The sequence below is a fragment of the Neomonachus schauinslandi genome, chromosome 9, assembly GCF_002201575.2.
Source record: "Neomonachus schauinslandi chromosome 9, ASM220157v2, whole genome shotgun sequence".
Taxonomy (NCBI): Eukaryota; Metazoa; Chordata; class Mammalia; order Carnivora; family Phocidae; genus Neomonachus; species Neomonachus schauinslandi.
Window position 1 is genome coordinate 14,779,210 of NC_058411.1, and position 14,595 is coordinate 14,793,804.

The following is a 14,595-nucleotide window of genomic DNA, read 5'->3' on the forward strand; positions in this document are numbered from 1 at the left end:
AGCTAATATACTGAATACTAACTGTGCCAGGCAGGTACTGTTCTAAGCACTTGGTAGCTATAAATTCATTTAATCCTTACAACAATCCTATGAGATAGGTATTATCATTATCACCACTTTACAGTGAAGCACAAAGAGGTAAAGCATGTAATTTGCCCAAGATTACATGACAATTATGTGTAATAGACTCAGATTTTGGATCTGAATCCAGGGGAACTTGATAAATGTTGTATGTTCTGACTGTTCTATCGAACAGCCATTCCTCCACATCTCTTCCTTCTTGGACCTCTCTATTCCCTGAGAAACAACAATATTGAAATTAGGCCAATTAATAACCCTACAATGACCTCTAAGTGTTCAAGTGAAAGGAACAGTTGCATGCATCTCACTTTAAATCAAGTTAGAAATGATTAAGCTTAGTGAGGGAGGCATGTTCAAAGCTGAGATATGCCAAATCTAGGTCCCTTGTGTCAAACACTTAGCCAAGTTATACATACAAAAGAAAAGTTCTTGAAGGAAATTAAAAGTGCTGTTCCAGGAAACACATAAATGATAAGAAAGTGAAATAGCCTTATTGCTGACATGTAGAAAGTTTTAGTGGTCTGGATAAAAGACTAAACCAACTACAACATCCCCTTAAACCAAAGCCTAATCCAAAAAAACAAAAACTAGAACAAAAACAAAAAACGCAAAGCCCAATCCAGAGCAAGCCCCCAATTCTCTTTATTTCTATGAAGGCTGAGAGAGGTAAGGAAGCTGCAGAAGAAAAGTCTGAAGCTAGCAGGGGTTAGTTCATGAGGTTTAAGGAAAAGAAGCCATCTCTATAACATAAAAGTATAAGGTGAAGCAGCAAATTTTCCAGAAGATCTAGCTAAGATAATTAATAAAGGTGGCTACACTAAACAGATTTTCGATGTAGATGAAACAGATTTATATTGGAAGAAGATGCCATCCGGGACTTTCATAGTCTCCGAGAAGTCCATGCCTGGCTTTAATGCTTCAAAGGACAGGCGACTCTCTTGTTAGGGGTTAATGCAGCTGGTGACTTTAAGTTGGAGCCAATGCTCATTTACCATTTTTGAAAATCCTAGGGCCCTTAAGAATTATGCTACATCTGCTGTGTCAGTGCTCTATAAATAGAACAACAATGCCCATGTAACAGCACATTTGTTTATAACACAGTTTAATGAATAGGGTGTTTTGCTGTTGTTGTTTTTGGTGTCTCTGGGTGGGCTCAATGGATTCTTTTTTTTAAGATTTTATTTTTATTTATTTGACAGATAGAAAGAGAGAGAGAGAGCACAAGCCGGGGGAGAGAAGAGGGACAAGCAGGCTCCTGCTGAGCAGGGAGTCTGATGCAGGGCTCAATCCCAGGACCCTGGGATCATGACCTGAGCCTAAGGCAGTCGCTTAACCAACTGAGCCACGCAGGTGCCCCTCAGTGGCTATTTTAGGCTTACTGTTGAGACCTACTGCTCAGAAAAAGATTCCTTTCAAAATATTACTAAGTTCATTGACAATGTACCCGGTCACCCAAAAGCTCTGATGGAGATATACAATGAGATTAAGGTTTTCATGTCTGCTAACACAATATCCATTCTGCAGCCCATGGATCAAGGAGTAATTTCAACTTTCAAGTCTTATTATTTAAGAAATACATTTCATAAGGCTAGAGCTGCCATTCCACTGATGGATCGGGGCAAAGTAAATTGAAAACCTTCCGGACAGGATTCACCATTCTAGATGCCATTAAGAATATTTGTGATTTGTAGGAAGAAGTAATAATATCAACATTAATATGAATTTGGAAGAAATTGATTCCAACCCTCATGGATGACTGAGGGGTTCAAGACTTCAGTGGAGGAAGTATCTGCAGATGTGACAGAAATAACAAGAGAACTAGAATTAGAAGTAGAACCTGAAGATGTGACTGAATTGCTGCAATCTCACAATAAAACTTTAACAGATGAGGAGCTGTTTCTTAAAGACAAGCAAAGAAAGTGGCTTCTTGAGGTGGAATCTATTCCTGGTAAAGATGCTGTGAAGATCGTTGAAATGACAACAAAGGATTTAGAATACTACATAAACTTAGCTGACAGAATTAACTCCAGTTTTGAAAGAAGCTCTATTGTGGGTAAAATGCTATCAAACAATACCACATGCTACAGAGAAATCATTCATGAAAGGAAGGGTCAATCGATGTGGCAAACTTCAATGTTGTCTTCTTTTTCCTTCCTTTTTTTTTTTTTAAAGATTTCATTTTTTAAAAGTAATCTCTACACCCAGCGTGGGGCTCAAACTCATGACCTAGAGATCAAGAGTCACATGCTCCACTGAGCATGCCAGGCACCCCCAATGTTGTTTCATTTTAAGAAATTGCCACAGTCACGCCAATGGTCAGCAACCACCACCCTGACCAGTCAGCAGCCATCAACATTAATGCAAGACCCATCACCAGCAAAAAGATTACTACTTGCTGAAAGCTCAGATAACGGTTAGCATTTTTTAGCAATAAAGTATTTTTAAATGAGGGCATGTACATTGTTTTTTTAGAAATAATATTATTTCATACTTAATAGACTACAGTGTAGGGTAAACACAACTTTTGTATACACTGGGAAACCAAAATATTCATTTGACTCACTTTATTGAGATACCTGCTTTATTGCAGTAGAACAGATTCTGCAATATCTCCGAGGTATGCGTGTATAATTGAAATTTTACATACGTCCTTTCTCATACTCCCACTTCTGCCATAGGATAGTAAATAAAAAAACAATGGCTTTAGGGGTTCACGTTCCTCATCTGGATATAAGCTTGTTCTGCCACTTACTGTGACCCTGGCAAGTTATTTATGATCTCTTAGTTTATTTGCTATGAAATGAGGATAATACCTATCAAGACACAGCTTGAGAATTATTTCTGGTACACAGCAAGGGTAGCTTATGTTGCAAAATTTCTAAAAACCAAAAAGGCATGTTGGTTTGCTTTTTCTGGAATTTAGGTTGATAATCGTGTCAGAATATACAGTTTGCTATCAATGGATAGTAATCTCCTATATTCAGAACAGCACTTATTTTGACCAATGATTACATAATAAAGGCACACTCATATTCAAAGCAAGACTTATTGCAAGGACCCATCCAGCAGCTTGGTTTAAAGATACTTTTAAAAGTGATAATTGGGAGGGGGAGGATCTGGAGATTACTTTATCTGGCTTGAGGCAAGAACTCCACTTGCTGAGAAAATGTGAAAATGCAAATTATTTGGATTGAGCCAATTCACAGAGATTTAAAGTTATATGGCCCCAAGAGTTCCACCGTGATGTCCACTTGACCCAGAGAGTATTCAGGAAAGTGCAGGTGTACACAGTGATTATGGATTAGTCCTTTGCCACTAAAACTGTAGCCAGCAACACTGTATCATTTGGCAGCTTATTAGAAATGCAAAATCTCAGCCCCCACCAGACCTACTGAACCATAATCTGCATTTTAACAGGATTCCCAGGGGATTCCTATTCACACTAAAGTTAGAGAATCCCTGGGTTACTTGTTTTGTGGGGAGGGAGGTGATTACAGAAGGACGATTTCATATTTACTGATTACTTAAAATATGCCAGGAGTTATATATTATCTGCATTTAATTTTCAAGAACTCTGACATGGATGTTTTACTGCCACATTCGAGAGATGAGGAAATTGGGTGTCACCCTTGCGGAGAGCAGCGGGGCTTGATCTGGGGCTCTGGGAGGTCTGACTCCAAAGACCAAATTTAGTTCCTCTGCCTCGGAGCCACCGAGGTAAAAAAGGCTGCATGCTCCCGAGTTCAGGCGACCGGGGTCCCAGCAGTCAGGGCCACAGATTCTGAGCAAGGAGGGCCTCCTCCTGTGCGCGGGGTAACACCTGGATCAACAGTGGCGACTGAACAGGCGACCGGAAGCCCCCTGGTTGCTGCCTGGACCCGCGCACCCGCGACCCGCATCCCGGACCCCAGGCCCGGAGTGAGGGCCGGCGCGAGGCTGCCGTCACCACGAGAGCTCCCTTTACCTCTCCGGCTGCCATCCATGCTTAGATTCTCTTGCAGCCGCCGTGGGGACACGTTAAGTCCCCTTCGGTCCTTCCCCGGGCCGGGGCGGGCCGGGCGGGGCCCCGCAGCACACGATTAGCGCGCAGGACCCGGCGCGGGGCCGCAGCTGCTGGAGACCGTCGCCAGGCCGGTTGCTAAGGGCCGGGGCCAAGGCGCTGGGATTCTGACGTCACGGCGCAGGGACGTGCTCTCCCGCAGCCCCGCCCCCGGGGGTACCCGGAGGGAGGGCGGGAGCAGTTGAGGGTAGGGGCTCTGGGCTGGGGAAGTGTCCCAAACGCCTGTCTGTGGCTCTGGGATCCTGCCAGTCGTCCACAGAGCGGGCTCTTGTCAGGCGCCAAGTCACCAGCACCTGGCAGGTCTTGTCCCTGCGGGAAGAGGAGACAAGGTGGCCTCATCTGGCATTCACGTCCCCTGGGTCCCGGAAAAAAAATCAAACGCAAATGTTGGTTGAGGTCAGGGTAAATTTAACCAGGTCCAAATAGTTAAATTTCAAAGCAGTGCGTGAACATTTGGATTATTATTGAAAATCCTGGGGATGAAAAAAATCTATACATTTACATCCTGATTTTTAAACTCAATAACTAGTTTGCATTTCCTTTCTGCTTACTGCGCTCTACCCCTCTTCTCTCCCCACACCCAGCATTTTCATCTTAAGGCTCCAATCTGTTTTTCTTTATTCTGAAAGAGAGTTGTAGTATGAACAAGGCGTTGATTGGTCTGTCGCTTTCTACAATTTGTTTAATTTTGAAGCAGTTACCTACCTTTGGATCCTTGGAAATAAGATCGGAATAGGGCAGGGAGCATTCTGTAATGTAGCACTGGCTTCTCTTAGTGGCACCATGGACATTTTGGGCTGGGTGCATAGTTCTTTGTTGTGGGAGGTGCCCTGTACATAGTAGGATGTTTAGCAGCATCCATGGCCTCCACCCACTAGATGACAGTAGTAACCCACCACTCCACCTCTGGTTGTGACAAAAATGTCTCCAGATATTGCCAAATTTCCTTGGGGGAGGGGCAAAATTGCACCCCCTTTGAGAACGGCTGCTGTGATGGAAAAAGAACTGGCTTTGGAGTCAGATTTGTGGAACTTTTCTGCCACCTCCCAGCTTGGGTCCTTGTTTGGAAACCTCTCTGAGCCTCAGGCCCTCCTTTTTTAAATGTAAATGATGCTACTAACATTGTAGTTGCAAGGATTACTGTGTACACTGCCTGGAAAATAAAACGAAGTTTTCTTTTTCTTTTTTTAAAGATTTTATTTATTTATTTAATTGACAGAGGTAGAGAGAGAGACACAGCAAGAGAGAGCACAGGCAGGGGGAGTGGGAGAGGGAGAAGCAGGCTTCCTGCTAAGCAGGGAGCCCTATGTGGACTGGATCCCAGGACCCTGGAATCATGACCTGAGCCGAAGGCAGATGCTTCACTAACTGAGCCACCCAGGCACCCCTAAAATGAAGTTTTCAACACATAATATTTTTCTCTCTTCTAAGGAAAAACTGGGGTATCAGAAAAATTCAGACATAAGGGAGTAAGTCAGGAATCCTATGACAAGGAAAGGGGAATAAGCCAGAAATTCAGCTACAGTAACACCTGAACTCCTGGTTCTCTAAGATTAGGAAAAGGAGAAAATTAGACTAAAAATTTGAGGAATGTGTAAGTATGTGTGATGGCTCTGTGGCCCCAACAACAAAGGTCAATTAGAAGGATACAGGGGCAGAGAGTAAGATGTTACCCAGAGAATGAAAACTCTCTTGCCTACCTATTCACTGATGCTTGAAATCCCTATCTAAGAACATGAAGCCTTTTATTGCACTACTAGCATCTGGAAAGTACCTTGCTTGCATATAGTAGGCCTCCAGTAAGCATCTGTTAAATCGAATTAGAGCGAAAGCTTAAAGGGCAAACACCCCTGGGAGAGGTAACACAGTGACTTGATTCACATAAAGGTGATGCCAGCTACTCTTATGAAAGTAAAATTTAGGATGAAAAGTAGATACTGCTTTGGACTAGGAAAGAATCTCCAAGACCGGGAGAATGTTCTGGAGATAACATTGCTTGGTATCCAACTTCAACTGAAGCCTTCTACTTTCATTATTTAAGTATTTTGTTCCAATTCTTTCAAGAATTTACTTTTTTCTCTCCAATTTTAGCAGCGAACATATTATCATAAGTTCAATTTAATTTGTCTTTGGCTTTCACTCGGTGTGTATAAACAAGAGAGGATCCTTTCTGGTTGCTATTCCCAAGAGGCAATTGTGATCGTAGGCAGATGCATGCAGCCAGTATGAGCTTATGGTAGAGTTAGTTCCCAGAAACACCCTTCCATTGGTGAGGGATCACTACCAGGTGCAATAGACTTGGAGAATTGGCATGCCTAAAGACCTTTTATTGTATATTTAAATATGAATTTCATGTTACTAAATTATTCCAATGATGTATTTTTTATTGATATCTAGAAATTTATATATTTTAGATGGAAAATCTTTTTCTTCCCTAATGAATTGGCATGCTTACTTTTATTATTGGGTTTCCCTTTTTGTCTTAGCTGACAGGAAGCTTGAAACTAAGATTTATGCTCAGTTGCAATAATTATTCATAGCCTATTTTTCTATTTATCTCTAATTCCCTTTCTTAGGCAGGTGGCTTTTTTAATGGCTCAATTAAACCTATATTTTATTGGAGGAGCTCTAAACCCTTTGGAACTAGAGATATGAATAAAATAAACTATATATCACACATACCGTAATATATAGTCTAATACATATAATACATAGTTTGTTTATTGCATTTTATTTTACATTTTTAAAAACATATTATATTATTATTTATACATTTAATCTATATATTTATAGATAACCCTTAGTTTCATAATTCAGAGGATTCCTGGAACTCATGTTTGTCTGTTGGGACATGCTTAACACCACAGTGAAAATTATCCAATAAATGCAATAAAAGCAACAAGATGTAAAAGCCCAAGATAATCTTTTTCCATTCATTGAGTTCTTATGAACATATTTTAATCCCTAAAGTCCCTGAAGGACAAAAACAAATATTTAGGAAAAAATTTTTTAAAAGAAATAGATAACAGGGCAGAGTAAGAGAAGTAGAATTACAGGATGGGTGTGCACTTTGTGTTGACTTCAGTTTCAAAACAAAATCCCTTAGGTTTTGGTGACTGAAGAGCACTTGACACTGTGAGCTATTGACTATCTCTTAGTCATTCTCCAATCAAAGTACTCTAGCTATTGATTCATCTAATACTAAAAGAGAAAACAGAACTTGCAGCTTGGAGGTATTAGCATGTTATGGATTAATTTGTTGTTTGTCACTAGGGGGGGGGCTTTAAGAAAATTTTAAGCTGCATCCCTGTTAGGAAAGCTGCCAAACCGAGGCAATATTAACTTATAAATCTTACTCAAGGAGTATAAGGTATACCTGAAAAACATTTTTTTTTTTGTCCTAGAGAGAGAGCACAAGCGGGGAGGGGAGGGGCAGAGGGAGAGAGAGAGAATCTTAAGCAGGCTCCATGCCTAGCGCAGAGCCCAATCTGGGGCTCAATCTCATAACCCTAAGATCATGACCTGAGCCGAAATCAAAAGTCGGGCGCTCAACCGACTGAGCCAGGTAGGTGCCCCATGGAAAACATTTTTAGAAGTGACTCACAGGTAGAGCTTTTCCAATTACAGTTAGTGACACGCATGTTGAGTTCTTTTTTGAGCACAGGAAAAAATGATTGTGTTACCTAAAGGTCCTTAACGGATAAAAAAAAAATCTTAATCATTGTCAACCTAGAACTTGCTTTTTCTTAATTTTACTGTCAAAGCAGGGGAGAACGGAATGACCATAATTCCCTATAAAACAGTATGTGCCTAACAGACAAAAGAGAGCGATAACAGGATATACTGACCCCAAATGACCACTCTGCGTTCTAGTAAGGAATACAACTTTGATATCTGAGCACAAACACAATCTTGTACACAGAAAGTGATCACTCTCAGAACTATAATGCCACGTGGAGTTTGCACTGCATTTAATGTGTTCCATTCCAGAGCTTATCTTCATTTTTCCTATAGGTGAGAAGAGCACAGAATTCTGGCTCTGTAGGCAGCTTAGCCGCTTATTACTAACAAAGGATTCAATCACATACTGTGGCCCTTAAGTGAAGGCTGCTAGAACTGCCTATATGAGGCCCACTGACACCTGCGATAGTCCTCCATGGCTCCAGTTGCTCTCCAGCTGTATTCTTTAAATCTTTTTGTCCAATTAAGAGAACAAGGCTCTGTGAACAGAATTTAATCATTCTATGGTTACTAGGTAACCTGTCCCCATAGCTTAGGAAGAGCATTTTATCTGTTCTTCCCCTGCCAATCAGTTGCCACAATACATCAGGGGCAATGCTCAGCCTAAAGGTTTGATAATCTCCACCTAATGTGTTCTTTGTTTACAGGTGGCTTCACCATTAAAAACAAAACAAAACCAAAAAAACATAACCAAGTTGTTAGTCTATCCTGGTAATATTTGTTTCACTTAAAAAAAGCAGAGTTTGGAGTTTTAAGAATTAATGGATTTCTGGGATGCTGCAGTAAAGCTCTTATAAGTACATCTATGATTCACAAACTGCCACGCACAGATCAATTAAAACAACAACAACAACAACTGGGTTTTGTAAGCCACCAATGAAAACCATCCTTTATTGATGCCCTATCTAGCTTTCCTTAGGAATTCAATCTCCCCTCCAGGCATCCTTTAGTGCTTTGTCTTTTAGGATATCTGCCTTCAATATACTCCTCAAACACTTTAAATTATTAGGCTGAATGACACAAAATTGCTCTTTTATAAATCAAAAGTGGTCAAATACAGACAATGCCACTTTTTCTTTTTTCTTTTTTTAGTTTTATGGTTTTATGAGCACAAATATGACATGCACATAAGCTGTCTATTCATTTTCTTCACCACACAACCTGGCATTGGGATCGGCGACTCTGACGGCCAACTGGGCTGCTCTTTCCACAGTGGCTTTGTGGTTCTTGGAGGAGACACTGTGAGCAATCTGCGCGGTGAGATTTGTTGCACATCGGCAACACCTCCAGGTCCTTGATGTTGTGGACGAGGAACTTCTAGAAGCCACTGGGCAGCATGTGCTTTGTTTCCTTGTTGCTCCAGTAACTAATGCTGGGCGTCAAGATCTAGCCCGTGAATCTTCTGAGCACCCTATTGTCAATGCTTCTGAGTTTCCGCCAGTTGCGCTTAATTTTTGACATATCAGTCTGACTGGTCCGGAATGAACTTCTTGGTCCTCTTTTTAACAACCTTGCGCTTCACCAGAGGTCTGATGCTGAGTAGGAGATGGCTGTCATCCCTGCAGGCAGCACCAAAGAAGAGAGAGAGCCATTTGGTTTGACTTAATAACTTAAAATGTTTGGAGAGCACCATTGGAAACTTAGATGCAGATTTCCACTTCATTAATTATTTCTTTAGGATATTCGAGCAAGTAGGCTTAGCTAATAAGGGTGGGGGGTTTCCTGACCCCCTCAGATATGCTCAATTTCTGACTTGACTTGGCTCAGATATGAGGTTTCCCTTACCCTCTTTGGGTTCTTCCATTTCCTTGCCCGCAAACAATTATTCAGTGCTCATTGTGTTTCGTGTTTTTAAACAAAATCTAAATTGACCAACAATATGAAAATAGCTTCTTGCCATGTAACATTAAATGTCCACTGAAGTATATACCTATGGGCAACCTCAGATTAAAGAAAAACATTCTGAGTCAGGAAGTAAATTCAGGAGGCATTTCCCACAATGAGGGCACTGTCTAGAAACTTTGGTTGTGCTCTGGGCACAGAAGGACTTCATTTGTGTCATTTATAACATGTGAAGCAGATGCTTATGTATGATAAATAGACAAATAAGGTAGAGTGAGTAATTCCCCAAGCCTCCTTAATTTACTTCTTAAATAAGGCTGGCGGTGAACAAATATTTCTCCTTGCATGTCAGAAAATTTGGGGGCTAGAAGGATGCCAGTAATCCCTAAACCAAAGCCCTCATCTTGCAGAAAAGACTACTGGAGCACAGAAAAGATAAATAAGTAGCTCCCACAACTCAGCTTTACAACTCTTGATTTAATGCTCATTCCGCTAAATCAGGAAATAGACAATTATCTCAGTGACATTTCATTATGCTTGTTTGCACTTTTATGCACGTGCTACCTAAAATGATGGAAAAATTATTTTCATGTGCAATCATAGACATATAAAATGGAAAGGGTAAATGAGAGTTTACCTAAATCCTTTTTCTTAGGCAAACCTGTGTCTAAGCTGTCTAAGATAAATGTATGCATATTTTAAAGTCATATTTTTTCCTTCCAAAATGAAATAGAGCTCAGTTGAGCCCGGTTTTTCTCCCACCCTGAAGATGATTACTTTACCATAATCCAGAGAGACTGTCACTGACATTGAGTTTAGGAACATTTTTATGCTGGAGAATTAATTCTGAGAAGGGGCAGCTTCTCTTTTTCAAGGATGGCAGAAAAGAACAACATTAATAACATCCTGTAAACTGAAAACTGCCACCTGTTATTTCAACCATTAATTTAGTAATGAGTTATTCCAACTCATTGATGAGCAACTACTCTGTGCAAGACCCATGACTCTTCAGCTCACATTTCCCACTTATTTATTTATTTATTTATTTTATGATTTTATTTATTCATTTGAGAGAGAGAGAGAGAGCACACGAGGTGGGGGTGCCAAAGGCAGACGCCCAATCACATTTTACTTTCAGATTCTACAGGACATAACCATAATTTCTCTGGTTCATTTACAGTAATCCTGGAAGCTGGACAGCTATAGAGATATTGTAAACTGTCAGGTAGCATGGGATAGCCATTAAGTGTGTGTTGGAATCTACTTACTTTTGAATCCTGGCTTTGCTGTTTTCCTGTATGGCCTTGACCAAGGACCCCCTTTCTTTGTGTGTAAGATATCATAGCATAATAATAGTGTCCATGTGATTGTTGTGAGAATGCTCAGAGGCAATACGAAAAAATAGCTTATCTAAGTGCCTCCTGGCTGCTATAGTTTGGGTTCCCCAGAAGCAGACCCTGGGACAAGGATTCAAGTACAGCTGTTTATTAAGGAGGTCATCCCAGGAAACACCAGTAGGGACTACATAAGTGAGCCAGAGAAGGGAAGGAAGCTGTAAAGTGTTCTATCAATTAGTGCACAACTGGAGCTCAGTCCCTCCAGGGAACTCTGGAGCTCCCCTACCTGAGGCTGGGGAGCTGGGGTATTTATCCATCACCTACCATCAGACCGTGTCTAAGGGCCACCGGGGGTGGGTGGTTAATTCCCAATGGGCAGGTGAAGTGGGCTTCAGCATTCAGGGAAAGCTCTAGGCGATAAGGTGCAGGACTCAGTGTTGAAGTTGGGATTGGCATGCAAGGAAGGGGCATTGACAGGGTCCACACCCGTGGAGACAGTAGCCATTCAACACACATTTACCCGTTGTATTTTTAAATGTTATTATTATTAAGTGACCTTTTAGGTTCTTTTCAAATTGCATACACCTGGCACAGAGAAGGTGTTTGTTGTGAACACCTGTTATTTCTGTCTGCCCAGCATCCTCTCCATTGTCTTCCTGTGGGAAACACAGCCCTCGTCCTTCGGGTGATAGTCTCCATCTTCCCAGTCCCCTCTCTTCTCCTGCCCCTCCTTTATCACTGGAAGGGGGGCTGTGACTCTGGCCTGGCCAGAATGTGTCCAGCCAGCTGGCTATGGGGATCGATTCCAAGATGGGCACAGAAACCTAGTCAGCATGCCACCCTATCAGCATCCTCATCGGGACCTTGCTGCTAGAGCTATTAGCACTGACTCTTTCTGCTGGGTTTGCTCAGCTCTGCTGTGCTGCTGACAGCTATCTTGTTCTCTGTGGAAAGCACATGTACGACAGGTAAGGGGAAACAGAAACAGAGGGAGAGAGAAAGAGAGAGAAAGGGAGGATGGGAGGGAGAGGGAAACAGAGGGAAGGAGAGAGAGGAGAGTCCCCCAGGGCAGCTCTGGTGGCAGTATTTGAACCAGACCTACCAGCTAGAGGAACCAATAAATTCTTTGCTCTCACTTGCAAGGAAAGAGTCCTAATGGGCACATTTGTAGCGTTTCATGCTCTAAAATTCTAGGACATCTTTTAACACCTCACCTTCCAGTGTAAATTCCCAAGTAGTTGTAAAAGCTGCTAGCAAGATGGTGGAGGCAGCTACGTACTGACGGTATTTTTTTTTTTTTAAGATTTTATTTATTTATTTCAGGGAGAGAGAGAGAACACGAGCTGGGGTGGGGGCAGAGGGAGAGGGAGAAGCAGGGGAGAACCCCATGCTGGGCTCCATCCCAGGACCCCAGGATCATGACCTGAGCGGAAGGCAGATGCCAAACCGACTGAACCACCCAGGTGCCCCTGATGGTATCTTTATATTCTGGAATAACCTTCCTCTCATTTGAAGTTTTGGCATTTCATACCTTATTGCTCAGTCACGGTGTTGAATAACTTCCGATTACCCCGTGAGAAAGTTATTCCCTTTGCAATTCTTTCACCCCTAATTACAAGAAGTCTCATTATGATCCTATTATGGTAGCACCCGTCACCTTTGCTAATCTTCCTTTTTAAACAAAGGCTGAAGCTCAGTCTCAGGCCATAGTATTTGAGGACATCCTTTTTTATCTTTGTGGTGCTTATGGCAATTACTACCATTCTTCCAGTTATAATTGAGGCATAGTTTTTCTTTTAAAAATGTTTAATTTAAAAAGTGAGCAAATTCAAAGGAAAGCTATAAAGGGAACAATAACGTTTACTGATATCACAATATGGCAAATGTCATGCAGATGACACTTGAAAGACTGAAGTTTGGAAATCACCAGCTTAGTGTAACAGTATCATTGCTTCCACGGGGTGGCAGGGGACGGTAAAAGAGGGACTTGGTAGACAAGGCCACACTCAGATTTGCAGAGGCTGATGCTCCGTTGTGATTTTGATGAAAAGACAAAATGGGTTTATTAGAAAGTTTCAGTTTCAAGTGGGGGGTAAAAACATAGAACACTTATTTTTCCAGATCCCTGCTTTCACCTGTGCTCTAATGAAGTCCCCCTCCCACTGGGTCACAGGGGCTCTTAAGGACACTTCAGCCTGATTCTTTAGTTTTTTGGTCATTTTCCATAATTAAAAGCACCTTTGGTTGTTTTTAAGACTCAGTTATGTTTATCTTAAAATGTAACCTTTTGTCAGAGCTACAGCTCTTCTCTTTCCCTCCTGTAGCACTGGTCAGACTATTGGGTTCTGCTGGCTGGTATTGGAGGTGCCTGGGATCAGGTTTCACACCCCCCCTCTCCTTACCTCCTTGTCCTGGCTACTCTGTAGCTAAGGTGGAGAGGAAGAAGGAATAAGATAGACCAAGCGCCTTATTTGATTTGATGCCTTTACATATCTCTCCATGGGCGGTCCACGTTGTTCTTCTAGCTCTTTGTCTATGAACTCAGTGTGGAAGAGTGCCCTTCTGATGGCGTCTCAGTGCCAAAAGTGGCTTCCCCAGATGTTGTGGGGTAATATGTTGCAATAAATGACTCCAAATGAACCCCACTGCCTGCATTGCTCCCCACGGCTTTAATGTACCTGCATTAGCAATCCCCAACCAGACTGTAGACCCCAGACTTACTGACTTGCAGGTGTGTGGGGAATCATTTTCTGTGCTTTTTGGGAACTAGAACCATGGGTGTGGTGCAGGGAAGGGGAGTGGCCCCTCTCTGTGGGACTACCCTCTACTTTGCATTGTCTCCTTAATTCATTCCCCTCTGCCTGGATCACTGGGGCAGGTGAGCAGAACCACTGGCTAACATAGGTATGTATGTAACCAGGGAGTGGAATCAGAATTCCCCCCCTTTTTTTTTTTAAGATTTTATTTATTTATTTGACAGAGAGAGACACAGCAAGAGAGGGAACACAAGCAGGGGGAGGGAGAGAGGGAGAAGTAGTCTTCCCGCTGAGCAGGGAGCCCGCTGCGGGGCTCGATCCCAGGACCCTGGGACCATGACCTGAGCCGAAGGCAGACGCTTAACCGACTGAGCCACCCAGGCGCCCCTGAATTCCCCTTTTCCTAGGCACCTATGAATCCAGCAATGAATGATTCTCTTGGCATCTTCCTCCCTTAGTTTCCAGGAGGGGAAGCGGCTCTCCTCTTCCCCATGACAAAGAAGAGAGGCAGGAAATGACTTCTCCTTAGAAGAAATGCCCTCCACCAAAAGGTGATGACTTCATTTTTCCTAGTCATCTTCACATTTTCTTATTGGCTGATGTAGTACGCTGAATGATGGCCACTCAAAGATATCAGGCCCTAATCCTTGGATCCTATAAATATTATTTTATAAGGAAAAGGGGTCTCTGTAGAGGTGGTTAAATGAAGGGCCTTGAGATGGGACAGTGATGCTGGATTATCTGGGTGGGCCTTAAATACAATCACAAGTGTTCTTGT

At 42.2% G+C, this 14,595-nt stretch overlaps 1 protein-coding gene across 2 annotated transcripts in view; it reads right to left on the reverse strand.

The window, feature by feature from the left end:
• Positions 1–4,225, reverse strand: part of SPATA7 (spermatogenesis associated 7) — a 45,768-nt gene extending 41,543 nt beyond the window's left edge. Inside the window, exon 1 of one of the 2 annotated variants that reach the window (XM_021679622.1) lies at positions 4,046–4,225. In XM_021679622.1, the coding sequence (XP_021535297.1) occupies positions 4,046–4,064 (19 nt within the window). In that variant the 5' untranslated portion in view covers positions 4,065–4,225. The remainder of the gene's footprint in view (positions 1–4,045) is intronic. The other variant, XM_044917915.1, reaches the window with a different exon arrangement.
• Positions 4,226–14,595: the final 10,370 nt, after the last annotated feature.